This window comes from Schistosoma haematobium, chromosome 4 (genome assembly GCF_000699445.3).
Source record: "Schistosoma haematobium chromosome 4, whole genome shotgun sequence".
In the NCBI taxonomy this organism is placed as follows: Eukaryota; Metazoa; Platyhelminthes; class Trematoda; order Strigeidida; family Schistosomatidae; genus Schistosoma; species Schistosoma haematobium.
This window is the reverse complement of record NC_067199.1, coordinates 13,899,411-13,923,563: the sequence shown is the minus strand read 5'-3', so window position 1 is coordinate 13,923,563 and position 24,153 is coordinate 13,899,411. Positions and strand designations below refer to the sequence as shown.

At 32.8% G+C, this 24,153-nt stretch overlaps 1 protein-coding gene across 1 annotated transcript in view; it reads right to left on the bottom strand.

Annotated features, from left to right (window-relative positions):
- The window catches only part of TTC40 (Cilia- and flagella-associated protein 46), a gene marked incomplete at both ends in the record, with an annotated part of 102,767 nt that overhangs the window by 35,056 nt on the left and 43,558 nt on the right, over window positions 1–24,153 (bottom strand). Inside the window, 12 exons of the mRNA XM_051219317.1 lie at window positions 1,233–1,412; window positions 2,414–2,560; window positions 4,221–4,361; window positions 5,053–5,241; window positions 7,263–7,607; window positions 10,290–10,539; window positions 11,444–11,542; window positions 12,296–12,471; window positions 14,154–14,375; window positions 18,176–18,310; window positions 20,754–20,926; window positions 22,606–22,780. Coding sequence (XP_051066262.1) covers window positions 1,233–1,412; window positions 2,414–2,560; window positions 4,221–4,361; window positions 5,053–5,241; window positions 7,263–7,607; window positions 10,290–10,539; window positions 11,444–11,542; window positions 12,296–12,471; window positions 14,154–14,375; window positions 18,176–18,310; window positions 20,754–20,926; window positions 22,606–22,780 — 2,232 coding nt within the window. The remainder of the gene's footprint in view (window positions 1–1,232; window positions 1,413–2,413; window positions 2,561–4,220; window positions 4,362–5,052; window positions 5,242–7,262; window positions 7,608–10,289; window positions 10,540–11,443; window positions 11,543–12,295; window positions 12,472–14,153; window positions 14,376–18,175; window positions 18,311–20,753; window positions 20,927–22,605; window positions 22,781–24,153) is intronic.

Here is a 24,153-nt window from a genome sequence, read left to right as displayed (position 1 = left end):
ATTTTATCAATCAACAATGAATGAACACATGTAAATTGATCCAATTTATCGATCAGTCAGGAGAATCATGGACACCGGAAGCTTGTGCTGGTGATATTGTTCAGAAGAATAATGAAAGCTTCACAATCAAACCATCCAGCTCAATGGACAAAACTCCATAACAATCATCTACCTGAATTTTTGTTGTTTAGTAATAACGATGACTTTTCTTGTTTTAAAGCATTCACGTAGATTAACTATTGAAATTTCGGGAAAGGCTCTCACAGAACTACTAATAGTAATTTCGGTCACATAATTGGATAGGATTACTATAATGAGATGAGATTATCACTTTTGATTGACGCTTTATTAAAACATTAAAAAACAACTGGATTTTGGAATAAATGAGGAAAAACGTCATTGTCAAGCTAGTATTAATCTAAAAATGTTTAAAGCAGTTGGTCCCTTTTATAAATTTTGGTAGAGCATTGAGAAGAGGGAACTAACATGAAGGTGTGATGCATTCACGCTATACATTTCAAATAATCTGGTCACACATATACTTGTCAAGGCATTCTATAAAATACTTGACCCTGAAACTAATCAAGGTCAGTTAAATCGGAGTTCGAGAAAACAAGGCGATAATTGTAAGTAAAAGGAAGAGATAATTAACATAATACGGGAAAAATAGGAAATTGTCATACCGCCTCTCTGGGCTATAAAGTGCTTTAAAGATTACCAGAGCAAATTCAGGGTCACGATAAATTGCTTCTGTACACCCAAAGCGGGTTTGAATTTGCAAATCACCAGGGCTTCTACAAACATGAGGATTTTTCCTTGACAATTTCTGTACGTTCCAAAAGCTGTATTGATGTCAATTCGTTGGTACGAACTTCCTTCTTCAAGCTGACTATGTATACTTTAACCATTTGGTAATTGCATTGTAATGTTGTAATACTATCTAGCTATATTTGTACCCTATACGGTAAAACATTTGTTCCATTAACAACTATCATTATTCATGTTCAGTTTATTGACGACCAGATAGCTATCGTGTTCTCCATTTGGTCAACCATCCACTAATCACAACCAAACACATCAATTGATTTAGACACCGTTTACTATGGTTATGCCTTTTAAACTCCATAGAGAATTTTTTAAAAGCAGAAAAAAACTTTCCTGATTACTTTCAGAATTAAAACAAAGATGCCTAGTTATTAAAATGAAAAGCTTATTTTTTTCATTATGCTTACCTTTGCAAGTAGATGAGGTTGTTTATCACTCACGTTAAATATATCCGATAATAAAGAGCATACTTCATCGAATGCATATACAATAGAACGATCCCATATTTGTTGTTCAGACTGACCACATTTATTCGACAATTCTATTAAATTATTTGAAGAATTTTCACTGATATAATTTTCGACAGCCTTAATAGGTGTAAAAAGAAAATAATCTTAAAACAGATTAACTAAAACACTGAATGAGCTTAATTTCCATGTTGAATTCTGGCTGTATAGTTGACTTATTATTATCGTGACTTAATAATTGAACACATACTGATAAAACTGGCTTTAGTATCATACTTATATTCTAAAGTTTTTTTGACTTGAGTCACACAAAACTAACTTTTAATAATTCGAATCTCTATGTGTAAGCCGTTGAAGGGGTTAGTCGTATTTCACTGAATAAAAATAACATTAAATGTTCTTTGATGAAGTATACAGATTAAAGAAAAGTTCATTATGACAGTTCCTATTTTTCCGAAATTTCGGGAGAAATCATTAAATTTTTCTGTACACTTATCTAAACTATAGCTCCGCCTGGAGTCCCTCAGGGGGCTACTGCCGGTCCCAAGCCCGGATAAAGGAGGAGGGTTTGGCATGGGGTTAGCGTCCCCATCCCGTAGAAAACTAACTGGCTAAAAAAACGCTAACCAGAAAAGTATCTAAACTATTATTTCATTTATTCAAATTTTATTGACGAATTCATTTTTCTGCTGTTAAATTTCTTGTAGTTAAGGGGAAAATGAACAATGAAGATTAAATGTACACTTCATTAGACATACAGCGTAATATGATACTGCATATTGTGGAAATAATTCTTGTAATTGATCCATTTTTTAAACTATTAGTTACCTAGATAGAACTCAATAAGTTTGTATTCTCAAAAGTTGAAATCATGAGTCAATTGAAGCTAGACCAACATGGAAAACCTGGAAGCACTCGACGGCCGTTTCGTCCTATTGTGGGATTCTATTTATGATCATTCTTAATAGTAATCCCCAAACTTTTAAATATAAACTATCATTTAAACTTAGAAATGATCAACTACAAAGAAGTTGACGATATAGTTTGTAAATGGAGATGAAAATTCTTTGAATAAAAACAAAAATATGTAAATTTTATACCAGTTAAAAAAACAAACTTACACAATATAATGGATTTTCTAAAGTATTCTCTTGAAGTTTTGTTCTCATATAGATTACATGTAATTTCATCATATCAAGTAGAACAGTTATCAGCATAAATTTGATTTCAATTAAATCTCTATGAACTGGTAAACTGCATCCTTTCAGCTTTTTATAGAATAGAAATGTTTTAAAATAATATGATAGAATACATATATACATATATAAAATAATTTCATATTATTTTATATTGACTATCTATCAGAATGGGTTTCGTGGAGATCGTAGTAATCTCAATAGTTGAGATCATGAGTCAATTGAAGTTAGACCACCATGGAAAACCTGGAAGCACTGGACGGCCGTTTCGTCCTAGTATGGAACTCCTCAGCAGTGCATATCAACGACCCCGCCTTGCAGAAGTCGGACCCAGTTGAAGTTGGACATAATGGCGTTGGATACCGGCTCAGTGATCTAGCGGTTAAGCGTTCGCGCGCGAGACTGATTGGTTTTGGGTTCGGACCCCGCGAGGCAGGGGTGCGCACTACTGAGGAGTCCCATAATAAGAGGAAACGGCCGTCCAATGCTTTCAGGTTTTTCATGGTGGTCTAGCTTCGACTGACTCGTGATTTCAACTTTTGAAATATCTATTAAAAGTCAAGTTGTACAAGATAGGCATTATTTTGATTTCCCATTACTCACAGGGCGACGGATTTCATTAATTTAAGCAATGAAATGAAATTATTTTGGTAGGTATTTTTAAAAAGTTCACAAAATTCATTGAACCCACTATATTTAACCTTAGTGAGTAAACTTTCGATAAGATGTGTGATATGATTTCATTATTAATCCATATTATTAGCATTAGATTAAAGGAACTAGGTGAAACAATACGATTTTACAGTGATCAATAACGTTTGAGATTGAAATTCTTATTAAAATAATTTATTTAAGCAGTGATAGATGATTTGTTTGGCTGTATAGATCGTCATTATTGCTACTGTCATTCAGTTAATTAATTAATGAGTTCTGAACCCTAGTTAAACAATGAACTTATCATAAATGAACGTCTGATTCTTTTAAATTGCAGGCTTCTCTTTACTACTTGGTTGCAACGAAATACGGAATTGAACGTAGGTTCTACAGTTTTCTTAATAGGGACAGTAAATTAAGACTACTTAGTTGGTGTTCTAGCTATCCACATTTCTAACGTCAGTTAATTTTTGATATTACATGTTTTTCCTTCAATGATATGTGTGAGTAATTGTCTTACTCTCAATACGCTTGGATCAACAGCTCACGATTTCTGTTGTTGAATCACAAACGAATAATGAGTAGAAATTCATCATTATCATAAGTAGCTTTGTAAAAATTTCTGTTGTCTTATTTATAAGAAGACAATAATTAAGAAGTTACTTAAACCTAGGAGGCACTAGTTTTCTGAAAGAGATTCACTCAAGTACTACAAAACAAAATATTTCATTTCAAAGAACAGTGTTGAAAAGTATTTTCAAATTATAACCATACTGCGACCATGGACTCTTAATTGGCTTTTACTACAACTGGGAATAATTACAGTGGGGGCTCGTTAAAATTTTTAGTCAGGTTAAATGAATTGAGTATCAGTAGATTGATTATGATGTTAAGAAGAATACTTTTTTGGAATACTTGAAAACAAGCTCATGTACTACACAACTACGAGTGAACTTTAAGATATTTCTGGAAATTTAAACCCTATAGTTGGTCACAGTTTAAGTAACACTAAAAATAAACAAAATAGCCATAATTACAAAAGTATTACATAACAATGATAATGAATAGATTTTCTTACTTCGTCTAGGGTACTAAAAGATTCAGCCAATTTGACAGTTTCATAAGCAAAGTTTAAACACTGACGTGCAATAGTTAAAGTAGTTTCGAATGAATTACAGAGAGTAGATGGATGACATGATTTAGTGCGTAGTTTTGTGATCTGCCAGTTAAAAATAACAGTTTGAATATGGAGCATATGGAGATGGGTTTAAATGAAGAAAAAAATGTTGGTTGATAAAAATGAAATAAACAACATTTTCACGATTCATTTTTTAAAACCTAATTAGCTATAAATTACTTACTGTAAAAAGGTGATCGTGAAGAAAGATTAGAATTTAAAGTGACCTTAAGATATCTACAAAGACGGGTACTCTGACAAAGAAGCATACATTTCAGATGTAAATATCTTCACAATTTTTTACTTACTAGTTCAACAAATTAATGGGAACAAACAAATAGTCTGTTTCCATCATAAATAATTGGAATTCAACGAATATTAAGCGAATGCTTTGAGTGTTAAAAGACATAGGTGGTTGAAGGCAATAGACAGGAAATCCTGAACCCAAGTTTCCGGCCAGCTGGCATACGTCAGTAATCCTGAGCAAACCAACTGAAGTGTTTATTACTTAACATTAATTATCTTTGAGTTAAGCATATAGAACTCATTCGGCCGTATTTTTTCCAAAGACTTAGTTTTGAACTCAAGAACCTTAGATACTGTATAAATTAACGATAATTATCCAGCGTTCTAAATCCCGCTGTATTAGATCACAGTAGCTTACAGATAAAAAAGGACATATATTTAAACTTATGACGTTTTAATGTTTTAAAGTGTAAATAACAGAACTCACGTGTGAGTTTACTTCATGTTTGAATCCTCTAACCCAGTAGGCTAGTAATGGCATCCAGCCTAATCTAAGAGCATTTCGTTTATTTGAAGTCAAAAGACAAATGACTTCTTCAAATAACTTTGGGGCACCATTCGGATTAATCAGTAAATTTATTGGACGTGTTGGTAAATCACACGTTAACGATTTATCCTAAATGAAAAAAATACCACCTTAAAAATTGAAGATGTATAGTATAACAGCTTTTATTTACTATAGAAAGATTAGTCTGAGATCTTTTAATAATTTTATATTATAACAGCATTTCATCTATGAATATTTTAACAAAACAATACTACTAACCAAACGAACAATATTTCCGAAACTAAATTTTAATGATTCATTCTTGGGAATTCATGTTATCTTTAGTGTCTTCAAATGATACTGTACAGACTATGAAGCCATCACTTAAGCGATTTTAAGGGTAAGTGAAAGGTTCTGGTAATCGGGTTCAATTAATTAACGTGAATTCGAATGTGTTTAACTGGTTTAGATCATTGACACTACTGTAAAAGCCTAGATCTTGTGTTTGCTAATAATTATTGGAAGGAGATGTCCGCAAAGCTAAAAGAAGTTATACATTTAAGAACGTCATTGTTGGGCTATTCAAGCCTGACTATTTGTCTGAAATCAGGCTTTCTCATGAAGAAGAAAGATCGTGAGACCGATTTCACGTTGAAAACTGTTGAAGGATCTCAAAGTAAGACAAAACAGTTGTCTTATTCTTATTGATTTTCAGTAATACTCCAGTTGATGTCGATATGTGACTAAAAGTATTCTTAAATCGAATAAGTTTCTACAAACTACTCATCTAAAAAACAATTGCCCGGTTATATTCGTCAAAAATAAATAAAATTGGAATTGTATCATCAGATGCCTGCCTGGTGGTTTTAATGGTTAGGCACTCGTCTTAAGACTTGAAAGCCCAGAGTACGATCCCTATCGGGTTTCTGGGTGCTCACGGTTGGGGATCCACATGCTAGAACGGAACAGCTATCAATTACTTTCTGGTTCCCAGTAGTACTTTGACCGAAACCAATTTGTGACGAACACAACTTAAAAATAAACTAATCCTCACAAAAGTTTAAATAAACTGTAATTATCAGTAATGGGGTTATGAAGATTGTTGAATTTCATTGAGATCAAGAATCGATCTAAGTTAGGCAACCACTGAAATCCTGGTAGCATTAAGCAGCTGTTTAGCTCTAGAATGATACTCCACAGCAGTATGCAAAGATGACCGCTCAACCTGAACGATTTTCATATTAAGACCAAACGTCCTTTCGTGATTTCAATTGGATTCAACAATCTCCACAACCACATGCTGACATTTATCATGTACTCACTGGTAACTAGCTGTGAGAGAAAACCCCTGGAGTTCTAGTGAGAGGGTATAACCAGTAAAGTTCAACCGTGTCGAGTGTGAGGAATTTACCTACTGGCGACAACAGAATATGAACGCGTAATATCGTGAACTGATTGGAGCTTAACATATTCACCATTAGTATGGTATAATGGTTGGTGTTCGAGTGCAAAACTGAAGGCCCTAGGTTCGATTACGGGTGTCTGGATCGTGGATGCTTACTGCTCCAAAGTTCCACATTAGGATGAAACAAATCTTCCAAGTTTTCAGTGGTTACTAAAATCGATTCCATTTATGGCCCTAATAAACAGTAATTTGTTTAGTTTTCTTACATTTATCACGTTACTAAGTATACAGCATAGAAAGAACAGTTTATGAACAAGTCAAATTCTGTTTTGAACCGAAGCAAAGTCAATAATAGGATGGTATTTCGGTATAAAGGTTGAACTTTTGGAGCCTTCTAAATATCTGTTTTGGGGATTTGTGGAGAATATAGTTTACAGGTCTAGAGGGATTGAGTCTTATGTGGGGGATCGTGGATGTACACTGCTGAGTAGTCCCAATCAAAGATGAAACAGCCGTCCATTGCTTCCAGGTTTTTAGTAGTAGTCCAGCTTGAACTGACTCGTGGATTCAACTTTGGAAATGTTTTCATAATCGTCAATTATTATCATATAATTAAAACTTATTTACGAAGTTTAATATCACAGACATTTACTATACAAGCTGATAATTGGTATTTTCAGATAATACTGTATACAAAAAAGAAGAAAATTCTTTATCCAACTATTTACAGTATATTTAAACATACCGATGAATTGAATATTGTACAATAATGATAATTCATTTCATCAATCCTAGTAATTAATTGAGCTTTTTTTGATAGAAGTATTCCTTGTAATTTATCAAACCAACCATTTCTAGATTTAAAATTTTCTTTTCTTTTCTGTAAATCATTTATTGCTAAATCAATTTCTTTTATAGCTGTTTGTATTCCATAATGTAAAGGACATGAAGTGCAATTCATGAAATCTTGTTTATCATTTATTTCGGATAAATTGAAATTATGTATTGTTAGATTAGGATCATAACATAAAGTATCAATCCTTATTGATAGACAATCAAACCAAAAGGATTCATCTTCTATATTAAATTCCTAAGTGAACGGAAATAGATGTGAAGAAAATATTCTAAAGATTATTCAACATAACACTTAGTTACTATGTTAGAGAGTAAATATCTGTAGTTTTTTTGTTTTCTAATGATGAATTATTTTAATGGGCTTCGGTTATAATAATATGAATAATTCAATGTCAAGTTAGGCAAATTCATCAATGTAATTTGCTTGTAAAATGAAATTAAGTTGGGAATAAATAAACAGTTTAATGAATTTACGCTAACGAAGAGAACATACCATTTGATGTAAATGAAAACAAATAGATCAAGTATTTAGTTTAATTCTACATGAGTTGGCAGAAGGAATAATGGATGATTCGCTAGTTTAATAATGATAAGTGTCATTTTCAAAAGTGAATTCACGAGTCAATCTAAGCTAGATCACCACTGAAAACCTGGAAGCACTGAACGACCTTGTTCGTCCTAGTATGGAACTCCTCAGCAGTGCTCATCCACGATCCCACCACGGGACTCGAAGCTAGGACGCTCGGTTTGGTGTGAACTACTGAGGAGTTCCATACTGGGAAGAAGGGGCCGTCCAGTGCTTCCAAGTTTTCAATGGTGGTCTAGCTTAGATTGACTAATGAATTCAATCTTGAAAATACTACAATTTTCACAGATCCTCTAAGTTGAAAATGTCATCTTTTTCAAACTACAATAATTTCTGTTAAAAAACTACTCTAATTTGTTTTAAGTGAAAAAGCCGAAAAAATTACTAATTTGAGTGATCGTATTAATCAATCACTGAGTTTTATAACTAACGTCATATTTATTTAGCTGTAAGCGCTGACCGAATTCCCCTAATCAGATTGGTATCATGGTAAATATACTGTTAAACTTAACAATTACTGTACAGTTTGTGTGACGCTAGATACTTCGACAATACGGATATGTAGTTCAGCCCTTTAGTCAATCATGAGTAAGATTTTTAAAGCTCTCTACGTTCGAATATTACTTGATAAGATTGCTTTTCATAGATAAATACATATATACTAAACTAATGATAGTTCTTTGTTAAAAGAAACTGTCATGCTTCATTTTAGGCAAAGATGTATGGTGGCTAGTAGTGGAATCCAGAATGCGCTTTCCGTCCTATTTTGGACTCGTCAGGTGGGTGTACTTGCATCCGAGTTGATGTTCATTTAGGGACTCGAACTCAGTACCGTTCGCTTCAAACGCCATTGCGTTATCCATTTAGCGTCCTGGATTCTACTGCTAGTCATCATCCATCTTTGCTTATGATGCTTGTAACTTAAGGCAATATCGAGGTAATCCGCACAGGATATACATATACCAATAAGAGACTGATCAATTGCAGTCCTAAACATCAATGGGAAGATTCAAACAAAACAAAATAAATGTCATGTTTCATATTGGTGTTTGTTATTAAATAGTACTTTATTTTTGAAATATATCTATGGCATTAGTGCATTTAAATGTTTAATTAAAGTAGGATCTAGGTAAATATCATCTTTTACTAATAAACACGTTAAACCGAAGAAATGAAGGTAATCAATGAAAATGTATGGATTTTGGCTTAAGATTTTCCGAATAACTTGTAGTGAACACGAACACCAGTGGGAACAACCTAACGTATTTGACACACAATTACAGGACTTGTTAATAAAATCTAACAATCATAAAGTAAATGCTTAATTTGCAAAATGTCCATCAATTGTCTCAAAATGACTCAGAATTCATTGTTTTTGCATCTTCATACAAATTGCATTCTGTTTCCATTCTTTACTGTTCGATCCTCTTGTCTCTCTGCTGCCAGACCTTCTGTTCATGACTAACATATACTACTTATGTTAATATAAGCAGCACACACCACAAACTCACTAAATCAATTTACACTATCCATGTAAAACACTAATATCTTTTATTGAGTTTGATCTATTCTGTTTTCAAAATAAAGAAATCAAAAAAATGGCTTGAATAAAACATGGATAATATTCTTCAATACTCAATAATAACTAGAAATTAATGAGTAAATAGGTAGTTACATGTTTCATACTTCAATACTAATTGATTGTGTTTCAATATAATGAAAATTTTTCAAGGATTAAAATCTTGTAATCAAGTCATTTCGCTGAAGGCATTCAATGAGTTTCTGAAGTATAATGCAAAGTTTATGGGAACGAAAAAAAACCACTAGAATTTATAAAGAATTTCATTGAATCATGTTATTATCAGAAACTGTTCTATAAGTCATTACACCGTAATCACATCCATTCAAACAGAAGTTAGACATTAAAAACCGTTGGATGCCGGCTCAGTGGTCTAGTTGGTTAAGTGCCTGGCGCGAGACTGGTGGGTCTCGGGTTCGAGTCCCGCGGGGCGGGGTTGTGGGTGTGCACTGCTGGAGGGTCCCATAATAAGGCGGAACGGCCGTCCAGTGCCTCCAGGTTTTCCATTGTGGTCTAGCTTCAATTGACTCATGATCTCAACTATTGAAGTTACTACAATCTCCATAAAACCCCTTCTGAGAAAAAAGACATTGAAATGTTATACAGTAAATCAAATTAACATAATAAATAGTTGATTTTTGTTAAATAATGAGTAAATAAAACTAAAAGATTGGTGAATAGAATTATAAAGCTAGTTGTGTATCATGGTAACACTTTAAATTTAAGTTATAAAACTTTAACTTTGAACTCACAAATATTTTCGAAATTAATGATCGAGATAATTTATATTGACCTTCAACTAGAGCTAATCTTGCTCTAGCAAGCAACCAATATTTCATTTGATCGTTATGATGTAGGATAAATTGTTCAGATATACTCAAAAATATACGTGCATGAGAACATTGACCTATACGGGCTAATCGGTCGCCTAAATGAATCCAACTTTTAATTAAATCTTTTATATATGGGTCAGTTGGATTTGTTTTTAATAGTGTATATGCACTACAGAAGTTAAATAAAAGAGAAAATTTGATGTAATGTTAAGTTTATAAACACGATTGTAAAACAGATCAAATAATTTATTGATATGGTTACAATGTTGTACAGTATAGTTGTGTTTTCTCGAAACTAGGGAACTATCCAACTCTGTTTTGACACAAGAAACTAACAGACATGGTTTATAACGAAAACTATGAAAAAAGAAAAAGAGAAGAGAAACTATACTATATAGAAAGCTGAGCTTTCGTCTGCTAAGAGAGTATACTAATTACTTTTGCGTATTTACAGACAGAAAGACTGACCCTGACATCGGATATGTGAGCAGTAACGTTGACAATAAAGTAAATAATTGCCTTACTCATCATAGTTAACCCTTTCCTGGATTTCAGTTATCACGTATCGTTGAGATATTGTGTGGCCCCTTCAGTTTACATAGTATCATAGCTTTATGCAGTGTAGAACCAGACAAATATGTGCACTGGCTCAAGTTCTCATACCATATTAGAACACCGCGATAAAATTATCAAGGCAAATTTCGAAGTAGTAGAATTGACGACGGTATCAGCGCTAGCAGAAAACATTAAGTATAGAAAAAAGATATAAGGAAATTTCCGGATTCGGGAACTAAGGGAAGATAAAGAGTGAAGGGCCCTGTACCAATGCGGATGATTTTAAGTCACGTCACTCAAAGCCTGTAGCCACTATTTACAACAGTCGTATAGACCCAACCAAGCAGTCTGGGATTGACTACATGAATAGCTCCAATAGTCGATAGCTTCATGGACTGATACCACGTTTTGGTTTGGTAACCCATAGCTTTCCTTCGGCATGCTCCTACAGCAGACGACAAGCCCCGTTATTAGTACATAAATACCTAACAAGTATATTTTCACTTTATTCAACTTACTCAGCTATTTCTTGTTCACTGGGCAATAAAGAATTTAATTTATTTTGATGATTGGTTACTCCGGATGATAAACCCAAGCAACAGGAGAGTTCCACTGACCTAGTTGATAATGACAGGAAGATATATTGATAAAAGTACTCTGAAAGTAATTGAAAGAATATTGAGACCACACCTCATGCACTGAAAATATACCGTTTCGCCTCACAAAATAATTGTTCTTAGACGTAAATGAAAAATGTTCTATCCAGCCAAACACCAATCTGTTATCTGACGTTTTAGTGTGTGTATGTGTTACACAATCACACAAAACAGGATATTGTCGAATATACCCTAGTAAGGGTATATAACTAGGTGTTGATATGATCTTAATTGTCACTGTTACTTATTGAAGCTACATGATAGTTGGTCGATACACTAATAAATAATTGGTTATCTTGAATACATTATATACCACTCCTTCCTGAGTGTTTTATATGTCACTGAGCAGTCGAAACATTAACAGGCAACAGCTGTCCCCAAATATTATTACCCAGAAAGAGTACAACTCACTATACACATTTGTAACCAATCTAAAATTGTTATGCAAGAAAGGCTGAATGATTTCAATGATTTGCTTAGCAACAAAATAGAATGTTAAAATAAAAGTAGTCGGACAAAGTAGAGACATGATTTAAAATGTAAAGATGATCTTTTAAACTGTTTTCCACTAACCTAAAATATTGGGTTTCTAATTTAATCACGGTTTTATTAAATTCTTATCCAGCATTAAATATCATATCACTTAATTCAAAGAAATATCCTTGAAGTATACATTATTTAAAACAACGAAATAGTTCCCGGCATAAGACTTACTTCAAGTGAATAAGTTTTCTAATACAAGTACAATTTGCAAACGAAGACGATTTATCATATCTCTCCCAACTGCGAACAAGACCGTCTTGAAAAACTAAAATCGGATAGCCAAGTTGACCTGGACCCATTTCAGTAATCAAATCCAACAGACGGTCCAAACATGCCATAGTTACAAGCTTACATTGTGTACATTATAAATAGTAAAATAAGTAAATATAGTTAGCGTTCAAAAAGTGTGAATTGGAAATGAGATAAAATACCAACAATATTCATGTTTCTCATCAAACAGGATTATTGTTTAATACAGAACTGCAATGTCATACAACAAATCAATGTAAGAAAATTAATAAAGTTTGAAAATAATCATTAAACTAAGGCAAACTGGATAAAAAAATCAGAGGGCAACTCAACATGAAAGGTGTGTTGTGAATAACCAAAACCCCCAAGAACTATTTGAATTTATAATCAATCAGTATCTGGAACTTTAGGGGTATCTATTTAGCCATAGATATTACAATCAATTTTGCTCAAAATAAGCTCAATTTTAGAATTTTATTAGAATATTCGGAAGATGACTTTTTAAATTTTTCACCAGGGCTAGTGAGTTCAAGGCTATTAAGACAACCAAGCGCTGACCAACATTTTTATGGTTCTGATATCTACGCTGTAGCTAGCTGTCGGTTAGATATTATTTCCATAGGATTATCTGTAATTGTAGGTCGTGAGATACTGCTGAAACTAGATATCTAAAATAATTCTAAATATCGCTCTAACAATGGACTTCCAAAAGTTGTAAAACTAATGGACGTCATGTAGGATTGAAATGTTGGATGATTTCAAACTAAATTGAACAGTTACACATTTCAGTAAGTCATTTCAATTTATCCTTAATACTGATTGAAACTGCCTATTCAATCCTTCTTCTGGTAGGTAAATTTGTTTTCTAGCTACCCGAAAATGAAATAGAAATCTTTCTCATAAGCTTACATAAGTTTATTTATCTGAGGATTGTTGATTGTAAACACAATTACTCCATTCACCATATGACACAAAAGTCGCAGTAGTTTAAAATTCGTTTATAAACGTGATTGTAGTTTAACTAATAATCACCATCAAAATAAGATAACTTGATGAATTTTTCGGACATTCTTGTAACAATATAGTAAGGTAGAAATTTTGGAACCTATTTTCTCCCATACTTTTATTTTTGTGTTTTACTATACTATTGAATATTAGTAAGTAGTTTGAGACATATTCAAATACTTCTGTGGGATTGTAAGGTATTTTGCAAAGCACTCGTTTATTCTAGCAAACAACTTATTGAAATGGTTTACATGCAGATATAGTGGTAATTATATGGTAATTTATATTAACTTTCATTTTAATCTTTTCTTTTCTTTTGCTGTCCTAATATCTATTGTGTGAAACGTTGTCTTGGATTGTTGGATTACAGTGTCTAATTTCTCTTTATCGAATTTTGATATTCCCACTAATACAACCATGTAGTGTTTTCTGATTAGTAAATACACTTTCTAAATGTGATTTAAACCAAGCTAATAACAATAAACCATTTCATATTTCAAGTGTCTAATTGTTAGGTGAATTTTTTTCTGTCTTCTTTGAAATTTTCTAGATTAGTCCAAGTGGTGGGTTGCAAATCACATATGGATTACATGGATATACTTAGTAATCACTTTGTTACTTGTAATCTAGTTAACAAGCAGCTATTCCAGAGGAACCATCAGTAATTATCAGTAAAACATAGATTTAAAAATCTTTCAAAGGTGATATTTATTATAAAACTAATCGGATATACGTATACTAGGCAAATAAATTAATTACAAATCTTGTAACCTACAGGATAACGAATTGTCAGTGGATTAATTTGTTTTTTCACGGAAAATATATCCATGAGTCCAGAGGAATTTCCATTTTCTAAATCAAATTCGTTCAAATTTGTTGATTTCCTTTGATATTCTGTATAATTTCTCTGCCAAGCTTGTAAAATATCATCCGATAATTCATAAGTAGACCATTCAATGATTGTATCAGGTATTATTTTCTTATAATTAGGGTTACACTAAATAAGGAATTCAAGTTCAGAAAACAATTGTTCGTATTAAGTTACAATTTATGGTAATGAAATACAATACATCAGCTGTATTATCTTGTTTTTAACTGGTATCGTATTGAATGAGAACACAAGCGATGACAACCAAATATATTTAAATACAAAATTACAGAATCTCTTAGTAAAATCTGAGAAATATATAGTAAACACTTCACTTGCAAAATGTTCATTAATTGTCTCAAACCTTATCAGTCCTTCATTTCTATACCAATCACTCTCTGTTCTCGTTCTATTCTCTTCGATCTTTTCACTATCTGCCACTAGGCATTCCATTTTTGATTAGTGATATATATTACTTATATCTGTCGACATCAGTAGCACACATCACAGTATGTCTATAAATTTTACCTTACACATCACTACATATTTTGTGAATATACATTTTCAACTCAGTTTATTTAATGGCATTCATTTTTAATATCCTCATTTCTTTTTATTAAATATTTTAAAGTAGAACTGGACAGTACCGTCGGTGCAAAATTAAGGATAAGCTATATTGATATTTGATAATCATATTTTAAATTAAAATTAATAAATCGACTAGAATAAGCACTTATGATCATAATCAAACCATATAGGCTTCAATTGTATCAAAATTATGCGACTAGAAAATGTGACTTACGCTGGTGTTTTAAATGTCATGTTTCTGATAAATAATCAATGAGCTTATCTAGGGCATTTTGGGCTACGATTAAGTTATTGATGAGGCCCGTTGATCTGAATCCATTTTAGATGCATGGATGTTTGTTGTCGCCTATTCTCGTATATCATCGTCGACTTAAGTCGCATTATCCAATAACGGAATTAAATAAGTCGAATAACGAGAATTGACTTGAGAATACATATATTTCGAATATGAAGCGAACAAAGGAGTAGAGCAAAATGACACGCAGGGAAGATGGCTAGGAAGCCAACTCCATTTTAATTAAGCGTTACTCAATATTTATAGGCAAACAAAATAAACTACAGACATGTGATGAATCATGGGACATGAAGTGTACACACATATACGCTCATATGAAAACAGTCAAGGCTAATAAGCGAATAATTAACAAGGTCAAAATATGGCTCAAGTAAAATGAATAAAATAGGATGTCCGGATGTTAGAATAAGGTATATGGGCTTGCCATAATAACTGACACTACATTATAAAGTATTATTATTTTCTTGGATTGTGGTTAGTGGTGGAATCTAAGACGTGCATTCTACCTCATTTTGAACCTAGCAGTTAAATGTACTGGAATTCATGTGTTTATCCGTTATTATCATTCGAGACCACGTTTTATAAGAGAATAGATGTTCATAGAGCAAGCTGACCGGTTCAAAATACTTGTACTCGATTCTAATAGTAGCCTTAATATAAAACATAATAAAGCTTGTAATTATAGATATATGCTCACGGTATACATATGGCAAGAAGGACAGACCTACTCCAATCTTCAAATCACCATACAGGAAATATAAACTTTTAAAAACTTGTAAAGAAATTTTTCGATTAAATACAAACTCATTTTATGACTTCTTAATTCGTAAAATCTTATATTACTGTCATTCTGAAATACAAATGCGTCTAATTAAATGGTTTGTGAAGATTTGTATCCATCGTGATTAGCTTTCATCACTAACTAATATCAGTTAAAGAAATACTAGAAAAAAAGAATAATTGACAGCTAGGTTACAGAAGATAGGAAGAAAGGTTAAGGTCGTGGAAGAAAAAGGCATTGAACATAGTGTATTTGTACGCAGAGGTTAGGCTTGAACTGTTGACTAGCAATAACCTTTGATGTACTTTCATCTTTAGCCGACTCTTCTGACTGTATATATGATTTTAAAAGAGGCTTCTAGTGAAGCCGAGTGACCAGAATTAACTAGATTTCCCAGGATTTAACTTTTGATTGACTTCTGTAATCCTTTAGAAAACCATTCAGTTTCGAAAAAGCTCGCTTTGTGCGGTCAATATAACTTGCAAGTAAATTGATAGATATACAGTGATTTGGTCCAAAGTGTTATCTTATCATTTACATAACTACGAAATAATACAACTCATAATTATTCTGCCCTTAATAACATTCGAGTGGACAATTATCTTTACCTTAGAACTTTTCACTAGCCGACTATTACATAACTTCTCAAAACTTGTTTCTCGTAAACAACTGAAAAGACTATACTTCAAGTTTTCTAATTATTGAGCACCACCCTATTTGACTATAGAACACTATTTTGGCAAATAAAATCAACTATAAATGTGACTGTACAGTTCAAGTAAATGAAATCTTCTAAAGGAAAATTTTCTCCGAATTTCCTTCATTTTTCTTCAATGATACAATTGGTCTCTTTCTCTATTTAATAGCTTTAGTTTTGTGATCGGTCTTATGTGACCCGATAATGTTTCAGCAACCTAAAGTTTAACAAGAAAATAGTAATTTGTAGTACTCTTAAGATGGTTTCATAACTAATAGGGATGCACTCTGCGTTAGTATGTTGATGTAGTGTTAAAATAATTAGAAAATAAGTAAACATCAACCTGAATGAAAATGGAGAAAAAAACTGACTATCTGGCAACCGTTTTTTGAAATATGATTTACGTTTCGTAAAAAACTACTCAGGAAACCGAAAGTCTTATGACATTGCAGTTGAATTATTTACATAGCCAGGATCGCCGCTTATGTTTCCTTTATCTACGTTGCTATGAATATCTATGAAAGACAATTTAGTCATCAGCATCATGCACTTGGTATTTAGCAAATACAGAATCCTATCAAAGTCTTTCCTGCCATACAGTAGGCTTCATTAGCTAGTAGAATCTCGGATGGTCAACAAATATACGAGTATTGTTAAAATTACTGTATACAACTTGTTATAGCTTGGTACTTGAACAATACTCATATCAAAAGAACCATGGTCAATAAATAGTATCCAGTTATTGGTGTAAACTTTACTTTCTGTTATGATATGCTATTCAGTTAAGACGCTAAACACACTAAACGCTTCATCAGCCGATATAGACAGACGAACGAGGATATAGTAAGCTGTATTTTTGAATCCTAATGAACGTATTTAGTGGACCGAGATCTGACTCCAACTTGATCGTTTCGGATTGCTATTTAGATATACATGTCGCCAATCCTCGTATATAATTATAGACTTAATCCACGTTAGGGAATAACGGAATTTAACAAGTCAAATACCAGAATGGATGTTTGAATACATATATTTTGTACCCTCACCGGTCGAAACAGACAATCAGAGAATCGCAGCAAATGAAGTGAAGAAGAGAGAGCGAAGCGAAACAAAATGAACTGTAGTGGAGGTGTGTGAACCAACTCCATTTAGTCGAGTGGTAATCAATATTTATAGTCACACAAAAATAAGTTACAGATATGTGATGATTGGGATAAGATGTAACACACATACGATCATATAAAAGCAGTCAGGGTTGATAAGTGAATAATTAACAAGGTCAAAACGTAGCTTGAGAAGATTGGATAAATTGACCTGTCCAGAAGCTAGAATAAGTTATATGGGGGTAACATAATATCCGACACTACACGTACTTATTGTTTACATGAACTTACAAGTAGATAGACTGGCCTTGATAAAATATCTGCAAGTGTTAACCTACTTATTACATAACTGATTTATTCACTATAACTCATTAACATTTATCGTGTACTCTCCAAATATTATATGACTTGTGTCCTTCATTCAGTAGTTATTGAATTAAAATTTCATAACAAATGCAAACTTACACTTTGTTTTCCACGATTAGTTTCACTACCAGTTGCTTCGTTCGATTTTGATCTTACTTTAACTGAAGTAGATCGAGGACTTTTCGGCGATTTTTGGTCCAAACGTGGGCTTTCAGTAACTGATGAGACAGCAAGCTAGTCGATTTAAAGACGAATATTAAAAAATACTTAGGCATTAGAAATCAAACTTAGAACTTAGAATTAGAAGATATTTTAATGGGTAAATTGAAGACCTTGTTATCGCTTGAGTAAAGCAAATAAGGTTGAAAAGTTACTTACTTTTGATCCGAGTATTAACTAGTGACCTGCACACAGTTAAGTAAGCAAAACCGTAATAAGAAGATTGATTATATATATATATATATATATATATATATATATATATATATATATATATATACTAAAAGAAGATAAATCGGTAGTCAAACTTCCTTTAATTTTTCGATCCTAATCAATGAGACTATCTTATGAAAACTGACAAATTTTGACTAGAAGTGTATAAATAATTTTTAAGTAGTAGTCGTTACAGATTGACCTCATTCAGAATGATTAAACCAAAGGGGATTGAACAACTGTTTCTTTTGTGCACGGAATCCTTTAGAGTATGCACTCACGATACAACCAGGAACCATTTGAGTCTAAGTCGGTGGCTTAATAGTTAAGTGTATAGTGTAAGACTTTAAGAAGTTAGATTCATTCCTTGGACCGGTCACCAGCATGAACTCCTGAGAAGTCCCATATTATGACGAAACAGCAGTTCAGAGCTCCTTGGTCTGCCGTGGTGCACCAACTTTAGCCAGTTCATGATAAGTAGTCTCTAAAAGTCAACCTAATGCCTACAATAAGTAACTATGTATAAAAGCCTAATAAGACATAGTGCAGTCTAATACAAATGAACTACGTATTAAATTACTGGTGTAAATGCGTTCATAATAACTTTACTCCAACCTTAGAATAGATAGTCGAGTAATATATATCCCATCGTTGTTTAGTAATTAAAAAGTATATGTATTCTCAGAATGGGTTTTGTGGAGATTTTAGAAATTTCACAGATCTATTCTCATATTTAACGTGCTTCAATTCCGCTAATCACTAACGCGATTTAAGTCGATAATTATATACGAGGATTAGCGACATTTATATACCTTTCCAACATGGATTGAACCAGATACTAAAATTTGATGTACATTTTTAAATTATATTTAGATTGACCTCTGTATTTGGTAATTTTTATTTAATCAACTACATGATTCCCAATAAATTTTTAAGTTCAGATAACCGCTTTATTTAAAAATGAATACATATACTGAGTCAGTTGAAGCTAGACCACCATTGAAAACCTGGAAGCACTGGACGGCCATTTCGTCCTAGTATGGGACTCCTCAGCAGTGCGCACCCACGATCCCCACGCGGGGCTCGAACCCAGGACCTACTGGCTTCGCGCGCGAGCACTTAACCACTAAACCACCGTTGGATGCCGGCTCAGTGGTCTAGTGGTTAAGTGCCCGCGCGCGAAGCCAGTAGGTCCTGGGTTCGAGCCCCGCGTGGTGCGGGATCGTGGGTGCGCACTGCTGAGGAGTCCCATACTAGGACGAAATGGCCGTCCAGTGCTTCCAGGTTTTCAATGGTGGTCTAGCTTCAACTGACTCAGTATATGTATTCATTTTTAAATAAAGCGGTTATCTGAACTTAAAAATTTATTGGGAATCATGTAGTTGATTAAATAAAAATTACCAAATACAGAGGTCAATCTAAATATAATTTAAAAATGTACATCAAATTTTAGTATCTGGTTCAATCCATGTTGGAAAGGTATATAAATGTCGCTAATCCTCGTATATAATTATCGACTTAAATCGCGTTAGTGATTAGCGGAACTGAAGCACGTTAAATATGAGAATAGATTTTGAATACGTATACTTCATGCAACTCAGTGGTTTGAGCAGGCAATCATGGAGACGATACAAACAGGAAAGAGCGAAGTAGATTGAAGAAAGCGTGTGAACCAACTCGATTTAACCAAGAGTAAATCGATATTTGTAGTCAGATAAAAATAAGTTACAGGCATGTGATGAGTAAGATAAGAAATGTACACACATACGATCATATAAAAACAGTCAAGGTTGACAAGTGAATAATTGAAAAGGTTAAAATGTGACTCAAGAAGAATGAATAGATTAATCTGTCCAGAAACTAGAGTCACCTACGTGAGCTCGACATAAGGCCCAACCACTACAAACTATACTCTAATTTGAGTCGGTGAGACTATAATTTGTGGACGAACCAATCAGGAATATGATAACAGGTCTCGAATTTTGGCGTGAAATTCGCTCATCTATTTGGCTAAATAGCGTTTTTTGCATTAGAGCTGATGTCGGTTCGTGATGAAAACTTTAAATCTAATTCTTAACCCTAACCACAAACTCAAAATCATAATTCTAATTCCTCACACTCTTTTATAACTAACATTTAGTCCTAGTCATTAGATGGACACTCTCAAGATCATTTTAGAGTCGCTCAAAGGTCGTTCATAAATTACAGTCACACCGGGATTTCTACCTAAAATTTATTTACTTACATTTAAAATAGTTTTAACACAATTAACACCAATAATTAAATAATCCATTGAATGAAGATCATGCTCTTGTTCAATATTTGTATTGTTTGCATCCCAAAACTCCGCTAATAAAACACATGCTCTCATTAAAATATCTAAATATTGAACATTCTCTGAATGAAATATAAGTTGACCTGTATAGGAGAAAAAAAGCGACAGAATAGTAAAGTTTGACTAAGAGTTACTTAATTGAAATAAATAGTTCAATATTCAAATAGAAATTTGTTGCGTTTATTCAGTATGATAGTAATTCTTTAAAGTAATTAGTATTGCTCTGTTTTATATTGTATCTTAACTACTTCTAGTATCGCTTGAATTTTTGTTAAGGAAACAGTAATTGACAGTCTTATACAGGTTGTTAGACAGAAATTAGGAATAGTAATCATCAGGGTAGCTTGTGAATAATCTACTATGACCTTTAACTTGTAATGGTTTATGTTTACTTTAATGTTAAATATTTATCCACTGGTACACAAATTTATGATTCAGTTGTTATGATTCATTTTTTGTATTGGATGTTTGAATCTTCCTGGTCACTCATTGGCTATGTGCATCCTATGCGGATTGCCTTGATATTGCCTTAAGTCACAAGCATTATTGAGGAGATTTAAACAACCAATACAAAAATAAATTAAATTTCACTCCATTGCACAAGCTAGTAGCTACGCAGACTCAATAGCTAAGTGGATAACACGATGGGGCTCGAAACGAGTGGAACTGGGTTTGAGTCTGGGAGTGAGCATCAACTCTGGGGGTGTAGGTACAGCCGGCTGACGTGTCCTAAATAGGATGAACCGCGCATTCTGGATTCTACTACTAGCCATACATCTCAGTCCATTTGGTTCCGGATATACACTAATATGTAGGCTAACTAAGAAAACATTTTGCTTTAGTGAGTAATTTTTGATCAGTTATATTTCCCATTAGATACATAATTAACCAAAGCTATAATCTTACCACATGTTTTCGATTGAACGAAACCAATTCAATGACTACAAATGGTAAACGTATTTACCAAAAGCTGAAAAGATTAATCAAATATGAATTACATAAACTGAATATTTTTCCATTGACTTTACAGGTATTCCTCCCTATTTTTCGATAAGTAGTCATCGTCAAAACGACTGTTTTAAGCTAAATTAACTTTAGTTGATCTAAATAAATCGTAAAATAGTGTCATATCAGTTTAAGTTGATACAGACTACAGTCTTCACGGTTTTCCCACTAGTAAAAAATTTGTCGTTGAATAATATTTATCGGTATTCATGATGAATAAATGGTTTGGGAGATGAAACAAAAGCACCGAATTTTTGTACAATCAGTTCCCATCAAATTTTCCATAGTATTACCAGGTGATGAAGTTAACATTTTCGAAAACAGAGTGAATCAATTAATTTAACTGATAAAGAATCCTACATCATACCAAATGTTCATACTACAAACCAGTCTTTTTCTGACTAAATGTATTACTAGTCATGCTAGCATTTTGATAATATATAAAGAGCTCCCCCCTCCAATTCCTGTTAATGTCATTTTATCAGTAATGTAAACAACATCTGTAACCCTTAGACTATAATTATGTTACGGGGTTACTATCCTATAACTTAGCACACTCTCTTTATACATATATAGCAATTCAGCAATAAGTTTTACTGAATGATTTACACAAAGAAAAACCTCATATAACGTTTTTATTGCTTTCAGAGGCTATTTAATGTATTTAAATATACAGTAATAGCTACATTTATATTAATACAGTTCTTATCTTGAATCTATGGTTATATAGTCACTTTAGGAAAAAAATTGGCCTTACTATACTTCGTTTCTTTGTACTGATCTAAATCATAATTCTTTTTATATAAATCATTTAATATATCCACAGCTTCTTCAGCTAAACTTATACATGTAGGCATATCATATCCATGGGCAAATAACCATTGAGCAAACTGTAACAAGAGATCAGACTTTAACACCCAATAATCGGGACTCTTCGAAGAAAAGAAAAGAAAATATAATAATTGAAGTCAATTAAGTTGAAATGAATGTCATTTAATTGTATAGGCCTTCTGATAAGAATTATTCCATTTGTTTCATTCATTAACTTATTTCAAATGCTTGTATGTTACAATGCAAGTGATTACTACTGAATTTCGAATAGTATCAAACAATACACGATAAATAACTATGCATGGATGCCTATCAACTTAATCTTAAATAAATAAATAATTCCGTACAGTAAATTAAAAATTTGAGAAGTAATATCTATAATAAGTGGATATTGATTCATCTGTTGTATATCATTGAACAACTATTTAACCGGGAAACATTTCAATCATAAAGTTGTATCTAAAGTATATTAATGTAAGGAAATAAGCCCATAACTATTTAGTAGTTAATTTGTTAGTCAACTCATGTTTGAAGTAAAGTTTTCAATTTTTGTGACTGACTTAAAACTGTTAATTCTTATAGTATATCATATCTCATATTGATACTTCGTTAGCATAAATTTCTAGATTGGCTTCTTTAAGATATACATACACTTGATAAATTTAAATATATGAAATTTTAAAAATTAAGTTATTTATCGCATACCTAAGTATACTTGAGAAACAATTCCTTAGTCTTAAAATTATTTTACGGTATTGTAAATGAATTCAAATCGTTAATCTTATTTTTACGTCGAACTTCAATTCTAACACTCGACTTATTTTGAATTGAATTCTAAATGATTATACCAGTTAATCAGTGTTGCTGATAATGTACAACTAACTACACAGTTTTATTTTATTATTAGAAGATAATGCCCTGGTACGGCCAAAGATGGGGAGAGTTGGCTCTCTCTCTCTCCCGAAATGCCACTGTATGGGAAGTCTTACTCACTGCCTTCTCGCGGCGGCGGCGTTGTTTACGAAATTAAAAAAACGAAAAGCGAATGTCCGGCACTTTAACCGGGTTGGTGAATATGGAGGATTCATATAGGGAAGTTGAAGAACTTCGATTCTAAACCAGTGGTGCATTTGGGATACAGGATCTTGAGGGAACAAATGGCGTATGAACCTATTGTTGGTCACAGGCTACCATGGGACTGCATCTCCTTACGTTGCTCCACTGCCTTGTGGATTAGACTTTTAGGTCTAAAGCTCGCGGCGTGGCCCCCTAAGAAAACCACTTGCTTCGGTTTAGGCACTCGGACAGTATTCCAGCTGTCACACAAATCGAATGATAAAGTGTGCTGCATAAATATTTGTTGCCTCCTTGTATCAATGCTTATCTGTTTAAATAAATTAAATAAATAAAATATTGAGTATGTATAAAAATATTTATTTTAATATTTCACTTATAGTAAAATGATCATTCAAAC